Consider the following 17,805-nt stretch of genomic DNA (forward strand, 5'->3'; position numbering starts at 1 on the left):
TTGTATTAATAAATTGCCCTGATAATTGCATGTCAGAAGGATGGTTAAATTTTCTACATGTGGCATCTGTCTGGACCTGACATTATTAGCAGTTGTTTAAATACAGATAGCTTGATTTTATTAGAGAGAGAGAGAGAGAGAGAGAGAGAGAGAGAGNGGACCTGACATTATTAGCAGTTGTTTAAATACAGAGAGAGAGAGAGAGAGAGAGAGAGAGAGAGAGAGAGAGAGAGAGAGAGAGAGAGAGAGAGAGCGCAGTTGGCCCAGGTGGCGAGGAGAGCCACCCACTAAATTTGGAGAAATGTCACAAAGGGATTGCAATCTATAATTGCAATCGAGGATCTCTTTGGGGCTGAGAGCGAGAGTTTTTAACAGCTTTATCTTTCCTCTTCCTCCCTTTTCCTCTTGGTGGTTAGAAAAACAGAGAGAAGCTCAGGATGACACAAATGAAAAGTGAAAAGACAATTATACTCAATTACACACTAATCACGGGCTATCACCGCTGCCTAAGCACCGAGAGGGTATTCTAACAGGCAGAAAATGAGATTTTAATGGCACAAAGGGTGGCCAAAATAACGACTCATATATCTTCGCCTTCCCTGGCTTCTTCAACTTGTGGTGTGCGTCTTCGGAGTGGAGCTCTTGCGCTCTGTGTAACGGTGATAACTCCGAGCAGCTGAGAAGTTCAAAGCCATGGGAGTTGAAAAGACTGGATAGCAAAGGCAATGAAATAAACATTTCCGCCCCAAGGCAAAAGTTCATAAATCCTTTTTTTGTAAGAGTAAATGTAATTAAGTTTTATAGATTCCTATAGCACATCCTGGGCTTAAAAAAAAAAAAAGAAAGAAAGAAAAGAAAAGAAAAGTAAGAGGCTGCTTTTTCAACCTCAGCAGGAAAATAACAACATGAAAACAATGGAAGCCTCCTACAGGACTTTCGGCTCCTTTGATTTCTAAGTACTGGCATTTGGGGATGCCATTTCACATGACAATGACAGGCTTCTGCCAAAACAACCAGCTTTGCAACACTCGGATTTCTCCTGTGGAAACTTCTTCCAGAGATTAGGAGCAGCGTGGAAAGGGTCTGTAAGCTTTAACATCACCACTCGGAGGCCAGAAAACAGCAAGCTAGTTTTTGCTCATTTTATTTATTTTCATGTGTCCTGGTGTTTTGTCTGCAGGTATGTCTATGCAAGGGTGTCAGATCCCCTGGAACTGGAGTTCCAGGCAGGTGTGAGCTGCCATGTGGGTGCTGGGAATTGAACCTGGGTCCTGTGGAAGAGCAGCCCGCTCTTAACTGCTGAGCCATCTTTCCGGCCCCCTTTTTGATGGTTGGATTTGGTTGAAAGTTTCCACGGGAGTAATGTGTGACCAGAGCTGCTTCTGTGAGAGGCAGGATTCCATCAGGGGGTCTTGTAAACTTCAGTCGTAATGAAAATAACACGAACTTGAACTCTGTATGCAAACTGGTTTATCTCTTGCCTGCAGTGGTCTGGGAACAATGTTATAGCAGTATTACTTAAGTGGATGTGTTAGCAATTGGTCTCTGGCCATTAAAGCTCACCTTTAAGAATATTGCAGGTTTTCAACTGTCAGTGACTCCAGACCTGGTGCCAGGGTAGGGTCACTTCATATCGAGCAGTGGAAAAATCTCACAGGCAATTCCACTCCTGTATTTCTTTATTTCATCTTCTATACTACATCAGCTCCATACTCACATTTGTGATTAACTAGTGTGTCCTAGGTCTCTGCCATAGGCGATCAGTAGGGTTCCATGCTGACTTAGTTCTTACAACATTCCCAAAGAGTCAGGAAAGAAAGAACAATGTCCCTCAGTTCAAGTCGAGGACGAGACAGGGAGTGAGCGGATCTGCACCATCCAGACATATTTATAAAATAATGGAGAAAAAGACTAGACCTCAGATTTCGACAGCCCTTTGGACTCATTGCTTCTTAACAATACTTTTGTGGAGGTAAAAGATGCCTACAGTGGTGTTGGTTGTCTGGCTTTATTAGACATTAGTCTAAAGAGAGTTAGGACAAACCCAATTCTAACAACTTGGTTCAGTTGCACCTGAGAGGAAAATCAGAAGACAGCAGTCAATGGTCCTGTGGTTTCTGCGTTATGGAGACCCCATTACTGATGCATTGGCTGGATCATGTGATCCTAAGAACAGAACTGGTGTGACTGTCACCCCTCTTCTTCACCACCTCTGTCTTGTAACCTACTTAGCAGGTAATTCAATGGCAGAACCAAAGGTTGCAATCCACTGTTAGTATAAGGGGGTTGGAACTAGATTCTGGGATTTCTGACTGCTGGTTTAGGATCTAGTTTATTGTGAATGGAAAAGAAGTACTCTTCAAAACAAAGCAGAGACAGTCACATTTGAAAACATTAACAGAGAGACTGGTTTCCTAAGTTTGTTTGTTTGTTTGTTTGTTTCAGTGCTGGAGATGAATTTAGTTTTTTAATTTTATATTTATTCGTTTTATTTTACGTGTCTGTGTGTTTGGTCTGCATGGATGTTTGTGCACCACATGCCTTCCTGGTGCCTGCAGAGGCCAGAAGAGGGTGTTGGATCCCCTGGAACTGGAGTAACATTTGTGAGTCACCATGTGGATGCTGGAAACTGAACCCAGGTTCTCTGCAAGAGCAGTTAGTGCTTACAATTGCTGAGCCTTTTCTCCAGCCCCTGAATTTATGTTTTTAGTTTAGGTTAATTTAGAGATTTTTTTTGTTGTTAAGTCTGATTGATTTTCATTTATCTTTTAATTTCTACAAGTAATAAAAATATTCCATGCTGACTGTATAGAAGTTCTTTCAGGAAAACCACTCATGATATTTTTGTACCTTGAATCTGGGTTCTTTTTATATCTTAGGCCTTTCTAAAAACCGAGATAGACGGTAGTGTATAGATTTTCCGTCTGTTGGAATGTTCTTTTGAATTATTGTGGCCAGTTCATTATAGCTCTTGTGGGTGGAATCTATTCAGCATATCTAAACTGTTTGTGTATTCTATTTGACATTTTCTCCAGGATCGCCAGTGTTGCCATCTTGTTCCCTACTAAAACTGGCAGGAAATAGAATGTGTGAGAACCAATGTGCAATGGATTTTTTAGTATTTTGTTTATTTTTCATTTAGTTCCTTTTTTCCCCCTTTTGACATAGGTCACGCTCTATAGCAGGTGAGCCTGGGACTTGCGGTGTTCTTTCCGCCTCAGTCTTCCGTTGCTGGAAATACAGGTGTGAGCTACTCTGGTTGATCGAGTTCTAGTTTTTTGATAAGGAATTGGTGGACACATCATTTTCCAAATGATACCTCCACTCTCTCTATCTGCCCTCCCTTGTTAATCTTCTTGGAACACGAGTCACACGGTTTTGTTTCTCTGCCACTGCCTGCTTGTCCTGTGAGCCTGGTCGAATGTTTTCACATTGGCTGGCCTCCCATTTGCTAGTAAAGGCTGGATCTGTCAGGACACTTGAGGCCAGATTCACAGAGATGGACAGGGGCAGGGCAGGTTAAAACTTCAATATTTCCTACCTTCTGACTAGTTGTCTGATATATTTAACCTTTCCACGAGATGGGGCTCAGAATGAGGATTCGGTATGCCCTGAGGAGACCACCCAACTCACCCTAGTGAGAACTTCCCCTGGTAGCAACAACCTTCTTTGGAAAGGTTATATTCTCTTGCTGCAAGGACCATACAGAACCCGCACGCACACTGATCATTGATATCCCTTTCTGCTCCCAGAAACTGATTTCAGTATCTTGTACACGTGTGGTCAAGACAGGGGACACTGACTTGGAAGTAGGATTACAAGGAAATATTGCCACACACTCAAGACATGAGGCGCATTAACATGTGGGCCATGTTCTTTTAATTAACTTTCCTTTGCATGAAATACTACCCTGGGTGCTTCCCCACCCCAAAAACACACATAGCCAACACCCCCAACATGGGCAATTAGATTAACAAGCTTGCATAATTTCATGCCCCACCTCTACCTATTTCTATAAACTTTGCAGTATTTGTCGACAGCTTCCAACAAGCTCTTGAGTAAAATGCACTCTCACTGGGTTACAGGGGGTCTGGGGAAATTCTCTGTTGTTCTGTCATCTATGAAAATGGTCAGTTTGGCAGCATTTAGAGTTCATCATCAATTGCAAATGATTCTTCAAATTTTCTGGGTTTGGTCAAATCTAAAACACATTTTTTTTTTTTTTGTCAAGCACTTTTTCGCCTTAATTTTTTGAACTGTGTATTTTAGGGAACATTTGATCCATATGGTTTTCATTCATTTACTCTTATATCATTGAGGTTTTTTTTTTTTTTTTTTTTTTGGTTTAAAGCCCCCTCCTTCTTAAAGGGAGGAAGTCCTCTTTGCAACTTCAGAGGCCATAAATTCTGAGATCCAGTCAATCCAGCAACATTTAAAACTACATTTGGTATAAATCTGGGTCATTATGAGCACATTTTATGTTTAGAGCAGACACGGTTTCATTCTCACTTATGAGTGAAACCAATGACAAAATAAGAAAATAGGCTTAAATTACAAAAAAAAAATGTTTTAGAGAGTATTTAACTGTTACTAACCAATCCTGAGGTCAAAGCTACACCCAGAGGCCGTCTTTCAAATTTTGTCCAGGTCTTGGGTAAGATGAAATAAAATAACCCGTACACCTGTCCTGTTTTATGGCTAATCTACCAAAGGGGAACATTTCTCATGAAGAATTGTGTAACAGCTTGAAAATGCTTGACTGTCCCCTTGGCACTCAGCACACCCGGAAGAAAGGGTCGGTCTGTGGATCTCATCAGATTTGTTGATCATCCATCTAAGTCTAGTTGAGCTGTCACACACTTGTAGTGTTGAGATCCCAGGCCTGGAGCCTAACCAGAAAAAAAAAGGAAGGATCTTTGCACTAACAAGATGGCGATTGATGATATAAGATGCCAGGATCGATTTCTGTCCTTATTCACACTTCACAAAAGAAAGCCTTTACCTCAAACACCCACCCAGTTGCTTTTAAAGAAGAGTGTTAAAATTGAGATTATTAGTGTGTAATGTATGTAAATTGCATATTTGGTGTCAGTTATGCTTATTAGGCAGTTTCTCTGTTTCATGCATATCTGGATTAGGCTATCGTGCGTGGTCCCATTTCAGATTAGATTCCAATCGCTCACTGCAGTTGCTTTTGATAAACATTTGCTAGTAGGGCTGAAAGTTATCAAGGTGAAGCAGCTAAGTGTCAATGTGTATACATTAAAGTCAAGGCTGCTTTGGATTTTGCTCGTATTTTTCTTTGGACACAGAGTTAATCATGTTCCCACATTCTTTAGCAGCAAGGCAGGATGGTGGTGGCTTGTTCTCAAGATCTAAAGAAGAAGAACTCACCCCAGGCCAGCTTATTATATAGATAGACTATGGCCATTAAAATAAACTATTAAAGATAGTTACAGTGGCTGCTTTTCTATTTCATAAGTTTTAATGAAAATCTTACAACCAAGTATGGGAATTTCTTTGTGCCCCCCTCCCACTTCACCTTTGTGCTGTTTCAGGTAAACACAGTAAGGTTGGATTTGCTGGGACAGCCAGCTCTCATTTCAATAGAGCTGTTTTTTTTTTTTTCTGGACATTTTTGGGGATACATTCCAAAGCTATTTGAGGCTACTATTATTGAGAAGCCATTTGTTTGGCACACTGGACACACAGATTGCTGATCCGATTCTGTACCCTCGGCTTACCTTATATTGCTTAGAAGAACCAGACAAGCAGGTGGTGGGCCACACTAACCCAGTCCCCAAAGGAGCCACTTCCTTCCTTCACACTTTCCAGAAACTCATCCGTGGAGGAAAGAGGGGTGATTTTGATTAAAGAGATTTGTTGGGTGTCAAACAAAGCTGGGATGGAGACACGTTCCGTATGAAAGTGGCTGGCTCTCCAAAGGCCCCACATCTTTCTGGTTCTTTTCTAAACTGGCCCACGAGCTCATTCCCAGGGCCTGAGAAGCCCTGTGTGTTTATGAAGACTCGAGGCTGTTTACGATCATAAATGAGCCTGTTTCAGCTACATCAGAAGTGCTCCGGGTCATTTGTGTATTCCCAGCAGGCCATATTCTGCTGGGGGGGGGAGGGGCGTCAGCTCCGCAGTAAATACGCTGCCTTTAAATCCTTTGCTGAATACCTACAGGCTGCCACTGACCTGGTGCCTTGAATTTTGCTCTACAGGCTGAGGTCCCTACCCTCAAAAACAGGAAGAGGACCCTGCCTTCTGCTGACTTTCGTTGTAGCCTCTAGACTTATGTAGATTTGGATAGTTGTGAGAATAACAGTGAGTTGATCCAACTCTCCTTTTCATAGACAGAGAGGAAATGGCAGCCAATGACAGCTTCAGGAACCAACGATCGAAGAGAGCCACAGGCAAACCTCTTCTGCTGAGTTCATTTTTGTGTATCTGCTGGGTTGATTTCAACAGCAATTCTGTTGGTTCTGTCCTTCTGTACATTAGACAAATCAGCCGATGGCCTGTGGTCTTTTAGACTTGTTTGAAGTCCTCTAGCCACTGAAGAGCAGAAGAAAAATTGAGGGTGATTGCTTAGTTTATTACTAAGTCACTAGGATGAAAAGTTTGTAGTGAGCAGTTTACAGAAGAGCCGTGCTAGGTCCTCGCACGAGGCCTATGGCCTGAATCAGTCCTTTATATGCGGTTGGAATGCGATGTAAAGCTTTGAATTTATTACTGCATTTGCGAAATGGCAATATCTAGAGAAATCTGAATACTTGCATATTTATTCAATTATGGGCTGAATGTATGCTCTGTGTTGCGAGCACAGAAGACTTGATTCAGTCATTAGTTGTGTACTGTTTTTTGTTTTTGTTTTTTTTTTTCCCCTTCCCTTAAAGAATCTGTCTGGGTTTCATCAGAGGCGTATATTTTTCAGTGTTTAGTACAATATTTAAAAATTGCTCCAGGCATTCAGCTTGAGGATAGTAAACCGGTTTTTCTGAGACTAGTGATTGCAATGTCCCAGTGACCAATGGAAGAGGTATCGAGCTGGGACACTTTTTAAGATTGCACCAATGGAAAAAACATCTCTCTCTCTCTCTCTTGTCCTTCAATACACATAGAAAATGTGTAGTGCTGGATCAGGGTAGTTGGTTTTCTGATACTCCTTTTTCTTTGAATTGGCAACACCCAGCTTTGAAATATTCAGTTATTTGTTGACAACTGTAATTATCCTACCATGCCCTAGAATGTTCTGTTACTTTTTATATCCAATTGGACCTGTGAACCCATGATCCATCCTCTCTGTACCCTTCTGTCCTCCTGGCCTTTCTCTCATACCTTTCTGGGAATGCTATTCTGTTTTTTTTTTTTTTTGGTTTTTTGTTTGTTTTAATTCTTTACTTTTTAGTTGGAATATTGAGCTTACACATGTAATTGAGAATGTGGGAAGCTGGGCTTCTTTCACTTAGCATAGGAGACTATGCATATTTCGGAGATGGGCAGATGGCTCAGTGGTCTTGCTGTCCAAGCCTGTGGATCTGAGTCAAGAGTATACACCTGTAGTCCTGGGGCTTGTGGGCCATCCAGACTACCTAGTTGAATCTGCGAGCTTCAGCTTCCAGGTGTGACCATGTCTCAAAAATAAGGTGAAGAGTGATGGAGGAAGACATCAACCTCAACCTCTGGTCCCTACATGTATGAAAATACACATGTATACCTATGTGCATTCATATGCACATTCATATACAGTGTGCTTTGTGGAATCACATGTTGGTATTTCTAGACTGAAGGTTTTTTTTTTTTTTTTGGTCACGAGACACTATATAGCCAGTCCTTAGTGCTGAACTAACAGAGGTATCTTTTACAGAAATAATGGTTCTATTTTTTTCTTCTCACAAAATGCTCATGTGTCATTGAAACATCGTGCACTTAGAAAGTTCTAGTTAACCTAGTATAATCTGCTCTGAGATTCATGCTTGGCTGGCCGCTGTGGAACTGATCCCCAGGCTGTGTGCCTCTGTGGACCACCCTCCCAACCCTCAGGGTCAACTCTCCCCTAACTCTCGGGCAGGATTTCTCATTTTCACCTCTGTGAAGGCTACATGGCTATATTTATAACTTGTTGAAGAGCAACTATCAAGGTTTAAAGGAACATTTCCTAGGAAGTAATGGGTGATTGATAACACAGGTGGAGACCAACTCACGGTCCATTTATCTTTAAAATGGTTGGCTTTTGCACAGGTGAATAAGTGATTTTAGTTAATGTCAGATATGTCCCCTGTCCTCTGCCTCCACATGGTCTCGGTCCTCTAAGAACTTGGGGGTGTGTGGGAGGATGGCTAATTTTAAAGAGAAGGCTAAAAACTGTCTGCTAACATTTAGTTAGGGCAGATAAAGAGACGAAGGAAGAAAGAGGTCCTTGCTAGTCACTTGGCTGTGGTCTGGGTGTAATTCCCTGATCTAAACAGAGCCCCACGGTTAAAGCTGCTGGATTTCAAGCCATCTTCCATCTGATCGGAACTCTGGGTATAGGGAGAAGGGAATGACCATATCCCACTTCCTTTCTTCAGGAAGCCGGAGTTAAACTCACTGCAAGGAGGCCGTGTGGGTTTCCCGTTTATTGGAAGCTATTTGTGAGTCTGAGACTGAGCTATGTATGCACTTAGAGCTCGGCGAAGTGAAGTTTGCTTGGGTAGATGCTTATCAGGGTGGATCCGCTCTGCATTTCCTTAAATGCACGTTTAGTTTTTAGGAAATTAGAGAGAAATTCCAAAATACCATCTCATTAAAGCGCTGAAGGATGCCCAAGCATAGAGACTTTCCTTTCTATAGTTAGACTCCTCAGTCCCAAAGGGTCAATTAGCGTTTAGCAAACATATCCTGAAGCAGTCACGGACCAAAGCTGGTGTATGTTTGATTTTCCACAGTCTTGTTCTCAGACAGGTTGCTGAAGTGGTCACGGGTTTGAGGGCACACTCTTTAGAGGGCTACTGTGATTGTGAGAAAGTTCCTGAAATGAGAAGAGCCAACAGCAGGTAATGCCATTCCGTGGGGAAAGAGTTTGCGACTCAGCGTTAGGTGATGAATGAGGTTGCCTGACCCACATCTGTTTTGCATTAGAATGGAACATTGCCCTGACATCCTCAGGAACATTTGTCAAGATTCCCTGGACAGAGCTTCTGTAAATTACATGCTGCGAATGTGTCAGGGTCAGATAAGAGGATATCATTAACTTCCCAAGTTTACTCAGGACTCTCTCAGTTTCCCGTAATACGCTATGGGCCAACAATTTTTTTTCTTGAGGTATTTTATTATATTTTTCATTCATAGAAGGAAAAAAAATGTGTCTTATCCCCCAGTATTGAAGTATTCCTTTCTCATAAATCATATTAATTATAGACATGGTCCCAAAGCATATTAAATGCAGGCATGCGTAAATGAATTAAAACATATGAGAATTTTATTATGTCCATGGTGAGTCCAACATAGCCCGGGATCTGTTGTGTTTAACAAGCAGACTTTTTCATCTGGGTAGACGGAACTTCTTAATGGAATTTATTTGCTCAGTTTTTGATGATAGGTAGATATGACAGAATAGTTCATCACTGATTAGAAGTAAACTAGAATCACACACATGCACATATGTGTGTACGCAACGCTGGCATTTCTAGGCTATTTGCCTTGATTTATATTTCATTCATTAGTCCTTAGAAAGATTTGCTTGACTGAGGATGTAGCTCAGTGGTTGAGTGCTTGCCTAGCATATATGAGGCTTTGGAGTTGATCCCTCGCTCTTCAAAATAAAAACAACAAAACAAAGATAATGATGATGATGATGATAAAATCACTAAAAAGTGCTTGGCTGTCAACTTAATCACTTAGCGCTACTGAGAAAAAGACACTGGAAAGACTTTAGAAACTGGATTTAATCTCTGTGCTCGGTCTCAGGACAGAAGTTAGAGTTCAGTCAGGCTACTTCTCACTGTGCACTTTGCAAGTGTAACTTGGAAGTGTGCGTAGCACGAGAGACCCACGTGTCTGGCACTCATTCTCCTTTTCACCCAGCATTAAGCATTGCTACTTGTAACATGTGAGCTAAAATTAAAAAAAAAAAAAAAGAAAAATGGGACTTCCTTAGCTAGGCAGGATGCATATTTCTCTCTCTGGTTATGTAAAAGCTTACCTGGTCCTTTGCCTAACACTCTTGATGGGTGAGAAGGTCACCACACAGACCCCAAGGGAAACTCCTGCCTGTAGGCAACTTCCCTTTTTCTTACAGCATTTCAAACAGACAGGACCCAAATCTAATTATTTAGATGCTAATCAACTGCAGAATAATTCCTAAGGCATTTGAATCTGAAGATGTTTTCAGAGAAGCAGTGCCTCCTTTAAAATTGAGGTTTTTCAGCCTCAAAGGTACACTTGTTAAGATTCAACCGTTAATGGACCCCCAGGAAACCTGCATTGGTATTCAATAGAAAGTTGATTTTTTTCTTTTTGGTTTGATTTTGGAAATAAATCATATCTAAAATAAATTTGTTGTCAATAGGCTTCTGGAGGGAAGGGTAGAGGATTAACAAACTCAACAACTGAACAACACTGTGTGTCACACACAACTACGTCACTGAAGCTTTCTTAAAATTAACTAAATGTGTGTTGTTAAATGCTAAATCAAAGGAACATCTGACTACTTGAGAACAAGGAGAATGAAGACAGGAACACGGATTCCTCCTAAGGCAAAAAGAAGTGTCTATGCTCACCCCTAATTTGCTGAGTCATTTTGATTTCTGATAAGCTTTGAGCAAAGCCATGATGTTTGTGCCAAGGCAAATATTTTCCAGACACATCATTTTAAATGTAAACCTTAATTTGGCCCATAGTTTTTTTTTTTAATCTCTTATATTTAATCTTACAATAGGGAAATTAATTCAAGAGAAATGTGGCATGAAGCAGTTGCTAAGAGTTGGTCTCTCCTGAACCATGTAATCTCCCAATCAAGATGTAAACAACCCATTCAGAATCCTGCAACTTGAGACTGAGCTGAAAGGGATCTTCAGAAAATGTCTCTAATAAGCAATGGAAGAGTGGGAGGAGGAAGTGTGAGCGCAGAGCGGCAAGGTTTGGGGTCTGTTTGTAAAAGCCACCCTGTAACACAGGGCAGAGGGAGAGTCCAGGCAACACCGCAGGGGCATTCAGAAATGTGCTTCATAGAGTGTTTTGTTCAGATACCTTGATTAAGCGTTTTGTGCAATTGGACTTAAAAATAAAAGAGGCGTGGGCCCGTGGGATGGCTCAATGAGTAAAGGCGCTTGCTACCTGAGACTAAGTTCCACCCCCAGGAAGGACATGGTGCAAGGAGATAAGTGCCTCTTGAAAGTTGTCCTCTAGTCTCCGTAGCCATGTGGCCTACTCCCAACACCCCACACCATACCTATGCATGTTCTTGCATGCACATGTGCACACACACACACACGCACACACACACACACACACATGCATTTGTATATATAGATTTCCCAAACAGTCAGACCCTCCTCTTTTCACACACACACACACACACACACACACACACACACACACATGCACACACACGCATTTGTATATATAGATTTCCCAAACAGTCAAAGAGACCCTCATCTTTTCACACACACACACACGCACATGCACACGCACACATTTGTATATATAGATTTCCCAAACAGTCAAAGAGACCCTCATCTTTTCCCAATAGGAGAAAACCTTTATTTAAGAAAACCTCTCTTCCTCCTTGTTAATCTCCCTGAGTTACCTGCCATTTCCTAAAAATGTGGTCGGCATCTGGGAGGCAGAGTGGAGTCACTTTGAAATCCTTTTCTTTGAAATTATTTTTGAAAACAAAGCAATTGTGCTCCCCCATTTTTTTTTTAAAAAGCTAGTGTGGTAGTAGACATAGATTATTAATGGTATAAAGGAGAAGTCCAGGGATTCATTTTACAACAAGTGAAGGTTTTATTTCAGGCTTCGAACAACCAATTGCTGAAGGGAAAGCATGGTGGGAGAGACGAGGGTGAGTGCACAGCATTCCAAGACCATGTGGGGGAGGGCGAGGAGGCTTCTTTACTAACTTCTTGTTCATGAGAAGATGCTTCTACAGTTTCCTTTGAACCACACGAAGCATAAAATAGCTCTTAAAGAAACATACTTAAAAGTGTAACGGGACCCTTCCACAGAGATTTGAGGTTTTTGAATTATGTCAAGGGAAAGTGAAGCCGTTTCTAGTGATATATGCACTTCTCCCACAGATTTCGTTTTTAATTTTTAAATGACAGGTGATTAAAATGGCATATTCACATTCTTCAATATGAATTATTGAGACAATCGGGTGGCGGTGGCTCATGCCTTTAATCCTAACACTCAGGAGGCAGAAGCAGGCGAATCTTTGTGATTTTGAGGCCAGTCTGGTCGACAGAGCAAGTTCCAGGACAGCCAAGATTACCCAGAGAAATTGTCTCAAAAAAAAAAAAAAAAAAAAACAAAAACACACACACACACAATGCAAACTACTGAGACAAATAACATGATAATTATTTATTAGGCTTTCTTCCCTTCTCTTCCACTCCTCTGTCTCTTCGTTTTCTTCCTCCTCTTTTGAGAATGGGTTTCTCTATGTAGCTCAGGCTGATTTTAATTTTTCAATTTCCTGCCTTAGCCTTCTGAGAGCTGGGACTTTAGGCCCCTGCCAGTGATCCCTGCTTTCTAGTCCTTAAGATATGAGGATCACCATGAGAACAGACATTTGTGTCCCAGTGCCACCCTGTTGGGCTGTAGCAGAAAATGAAAGGGACCAGGGACAACGGGTTTCAAGTTCTCTTTCTTCCTTCACATTGGTCACAGGGTTGTGGAGCTAACGCCATTCCTAAGGGGGAAGCAATTACTTCAGTCATTGTTTCTTCATTTGTTTGTTTAAGACAAGATCTCTTTCTATGTAGCCTTGGCCTTCCTGAAACTCCCTATGTAAACTAGGCTGGTCTTGAACTCATAGAGATCTATTTGCCTCTGCCGCCAGAGTACAGGGATTAGAGGTGTGTACTTCTACGCTTTGCAAATATTTAAGATCTTAAAGACTATCTATCCGTTGTCCTGAATACAGCTGTATTTTCTCTTCTTCCAATTTTGTTCTATTTTTTCCTCCGTTACACAAATGCTGCAAAAAGTTGCTGCATGAACAGGCTCATAAGCTGAACCTTTGGCTAATGTCTGTTTCCCATCGTTTAAGTCTCTGAGTAGTCAAGCCTTTAATCCAAACATGTGGGAGGCAGAGGAAGGTAGAGGCTCGGGACCAGCCTGGTCTACATAGTGAATTTCAGGACAGCCAGGCTATATATGGAGATCCTGTCTCAAACAAATAAACAACAAACAAAAGAAAAGAAAAAGAAAAACCTCCCATTTTGTTTCCTCCTCCTTTTGGAAAAAGTTACTACTGTTTCCTTCAAAGTTATACAGCAAGAAATGTGTGGCAGGGGATTTGAAAATATTTATTACAAAAGTATATTTGTATAGCAAATGGAAAAGCCACAAGCGCCTCAGCTGTGGAACTGTGACTGTATCTAAGTATCCCACGTCTCCTTTAAAGTCACTATGCTGAACTGAGTTTTAGATAAATATCTTCCTGAAGCACACTGTTCATTTAAGATTTGATTCCTTTTTACCCAATACCAATGGGTATTTTCTTTCCGGGATGGATAGAGTCAAAATTGCCTTCCCTGTGTGCTTGTTTAACTCACACCATATTTACAGCACATACATGTCCCTCCCCCACCCTTTTCTGTGCCATTATCCTCGTTTATAAGGAAAACCACAGTTCCCACTTTTTTGTTTGTCCTGTCTGCCCCTTTAAACAGGCCAGCGCATCAAGATGTACTTCTTGAGCTGAAAGGACTGTGCTTGCTCAGTACCGAGAGGCGCCTACCTCTCTTTCTTTGAGACAAGTTTCACATATCCCAGATGGATCTCAAACTCACTGTGTGGCTGAGAACAGCCTTAAACTCCAGGTTCTTCTGCCCCCACCTCTCAAGTGCTAGGGTTACAAACTTGGGTCCACGACACCCACCTATAAATATATTTTAAAGACTTTAAAGATAGACACTCCTTATTTGAATTGAAATAAGGTATTTTGTAAATTAGTGTGTCAATGAAAGGAGACAAATTTTCCAGGCACACACAGTACAATTATCTATACAAGCTCAAAGGAAAGAGAGGGAAGGGGAGGAGGGGGAGGGGAGGAGTAAGGGGAGGAGAGGGAGGGGAGGAGTAAGAGGAACAGGGGGACAAGGAGGAAAAGGAGGAGGAAGAAAAGGAGGGGGAAGAAGAGGAGGGAGAGTCCTGAAGGTGTAAGGCATCTAGGAAATAATTTAAATACAATCTTAGTTACATTTGAAAATTTCAAATGAAATGAAGTTTGCAACAGTGTTGGGCAGGATCCCACTAGAAGCCATGTTTTAGTGATTGTCTTCCTGTAGCTGTGAACCTATTGATTGACTCTTCATTTTGTTAAGGCCACTTGCTTGCAATCTCCAAGAAAACTATGCTTGGCTACCTGATGATTAAACTTTCTATTTTATTTGCACACTTATTATATAGCTTACTGTGCTGCTTTGCCTGCTCTTGCCTGCCTTCTATGAGTTCCTAGCAGCAATTAAAAGGAGAACAGGGAGGAGAGTGGCCTTTTGGATGGAGAAAGGCTTCCTGAAGATGGGTCAGTTTAAAACTTTATCAAGATTTTGTTTACTTCTAAGGTTATGCAAACTCTCCCCAAATGAAGTTATGGGACCTTGTCTTCTAACTGGAGTAGGAAGGCTCTGTGGAGTGTATGACTGCCTTCCTACATCACTGCGATACAGGCCTCTGACCCGGGAGTCTGTTGCCCAGATTGGCTGCCTGTAAACCTAACTTTATGCTTAGCACAGAGGACTGTGGTCTGGGTTGGTTTTTATTTCGTCAAGACCTTGACAGACGGTTGAGCAGCTACCGTGTGCCTCATTTCTAATCGTTCTTAGTAGGACCTTTTTTGGGGGGAGGATTCTTCACCCACTGGTAGATTTCTTCCGCAGTTGCTTTTTTTGAGAAAAGTCACTTTCTCTCTTATGTGGATGTTTTCTAGTTTTGAATTAATTGCCCACTGCCATTTCATGATGAAAGGGTTGTGAGGGTAATGTGCTATGAGTTTGGGAAACACTTCCTGGGTCTGATCTGATTGTTTCTGTTCTGTGATTACTGCTTCTTAAGGTGCCGGTCTCTGGAGTCATTTAGAGCTGNAACCCCCCCCCCCCCCCGTGTGTCTTTAAAAACAAGCAAAAACAAAACCACAACACTTATCTGTAAACTGTGACTCTGTGGAGGAAGAAATGAACAGCTGTTAGACGTAAGTGCTAGGAGAATCTTCAGATTTGCTTGGGCTTTTTGAGACAAGGTCTCACGTTACAGAACAGGTCAGTCTCCAACTCAGGACAATCCTCCTGCCTCCACTTCTGAGGGCTTGGACTGTGGTCCTTAGCCACCATGCCTGCCTGAAGAATCCTTGACCTTTTGTTTAATGCCCCTGGTTCCGGGAAGTGCTGGGCAGGAACGCAGCAAGCGTCGCAGCTCTCGTTTGACTTGTCTCACAAATCAACGTGGGAAAGTGAGACTGTAGTGTAGATATGATGAGGGAAGCACAAGGGAACGCTGGGGCAGGGGAGTGACTTCTAGTTGCTCACCCATGGACCAAAGAAGCTGTTTGGAGAGGCAACATGGTGATGTCTCAGGATACATACACAAAAACTTGACTCCAGCGTGGGTGTGTGTGTGTGTGTGGGGGGGATGTTCAAACTCAGGGATTTCTCCATGTCAGGAAAGCACTTTGCCGTAGAAGTACATCTTCAGCCCCAACTTCTAATTCACACACACACACAAACGCACACACACACAGATATTATACATATGTGCACGCACACACATACACATGAACACACACATATATGTGCAAACACACATACACACATATATGTGCATGCACATGTACACATATACATATATAGATGCACACCTATATGCACACACATATACACATGAACACAAATATATAAATATATGTACACACATATATGTATATATAACACATGTATATATAACACACGACCACATATGCACGTACATAAGCACATATTTGCACACACATATACATGTACACATACACAAACACACCTATTAATACATACATATACAGCACACATATGTGCAGGCACACACACAAGTGTATGTGCAAGTGACTTTTTAATTGCCTGGCTGGGATTAAAACTGCATGATAGAGTAGTTAGCATGTATAAGTCGCTGAGTCCAATCCCCAGAAGCACACATGCACACATACATACAGAAATGAACACACAAACATACAGTGCACACACACACAATCACTTGGGTGTCCAGATGTACGATATTAGGAGTTTGTCTGTATAGACTGATCTAATGTCTCTGACTCTCTGTCATTTGCGTCTTTCCTTTTCTTTGAAATTCCAGTCTGATGTTATCACAGTGGACGGACGTGGTATAATCTCTTTTTCTCTGTCTTCCTCCACTCCTTCCTTCTTGTCCTTCTCCCTCCCCTTCCTTTTTCTGAAACTGCAGTCAGATGTTATCATTGGGTGAGGTCATGTGGCTGCCACTTTGAATCGAGGTCAAAGTCCTCAGAACGGTTCCTCAACAGATTTCTGAAGTCATAAAAGTTGGCCTCTCAAGATCTTTCGATGGGTCTGGGCCGCCATCTGTTTCTGCCCACACTTTAACTTCTTCCAATCTGCCTGTTATTGCAGGTAATGGGACTTCTGACCAACCACGGCGGGGTACCGCACCAGCCTCAGACCGACTATGCTCTCTCCCCTCTCACTGGGGGCCTGGAACCCACGACCACGGTGTCAGCCAGCTGCAGTCAGAGACTGGAACATATGAAGAATGTGGACAGTCTGCCCACATCTCAGCCCTACTGTCCCCCAACCTATAGCACCACAGGCTACAGTATGGACCCTGTCACAGGCTACCAGTATGGGCAGTATGGACAAAGTAAGCCTTGGACGTTCTAGGGGGTAATTCCTCCTGGAAGGGAGGCAGATCACCTCTTGTCTGAGAAAGGGGAACTGGACGCATGGTTAAGTCTTTCATCCCACTATCAGTCTGGTGGCAAAGCCGGCTGATTGCTCCAGCACGGGCTCCCTTGTGTAATTATTTTCTTAACTGATGTCAACAACATCTTGCAGTTATTAATTGCTGGGACATAAAGCTGGATTGTCAGTAGGCAAAACACAGAGGTGGACCAAAATGAAATAACCTCTGGCATTAGAAACACATGTTCTTAATGAGGTCAGCGCCAGGATCATGTGGGGATAAGCCCAGGACACAGAGTCGTGTCAAACTTGTCTCAGGAATAAAAATATTAGTCTCCATCCTTTGATACCGTGGTATTAAATATGACATTGTCAGCCTGTAGCTGATCTTGCCCCTAACTGTGAATTGTCCCAGCGTGACCTAAAAAGCTGCGTGTGTTTCCTTACAGGTGCCTTTCATTATCTCAAGCCAGATATTGCGTAAGTGAGCTGTTCATTGGAGCAAAGCTGGCCCTGTTTCCGGCCTCCACAGACTAGACATGAAGAATCTTCTCAGAAAAAAAAAAAACACAAAAAAACAAACAAACAAAAATAAATAAAATAAAAAAAAATCAGCCTTTGGGGGAGGTGGAGACAAAAGAAAGTGATTGATTTTCTTTCTTCAGTAGTCGGTTTCAGATGCTTG

At 42.0% G+C, this 17,805-nt stretch overlaps 1 protein-coding gene across 2 annotated transcripts in view; it reads left to right on the forward strand.

Moving 5' to 3' along the window:
- The window catches only part of Pax3 (paired box 3), a 94,154-nt gene extending 76,550 nt beyond the window's left edge, over window positions 1–17,604 (forward strand). For both annotated transcript variants that reach the window (XM_050161064.1, XM_050161065.1), the window contains exons 8-9: window positions 16,833–17,079; window positions 17,570–17,604. In XM_050161064.1, the coding sequence (XP_050017021.1) occupies window positions 16,833–17,079; window positions 17,570–17,604 (282 nt within the window). The remainder of the gene's footprint in view (window positions 1–16,832; window positions 17,080–17,569) is intronic.
- The last annotated feature ends 201 nt before the right edge of the window (window positions 17,605–17,805 follow it).

The sequence above is a fragment of the Alexandromys fortis genome, unplaced genomic scaffold (assembly GCF_014885135.2).
Source record: "Alexandromys fortis isolate MF-2015 unplaced genomic scaffold, M_Fortis_MF-2015_v1.1 scaffold_98, whole genome shotgun sequence".
Taxonomy (NCBI): Eukaryota; Metazoa; Chordata; class Mammalia; order Rodentia; family Cricetidae; genus Alexandromys; species Alexandromys fortis.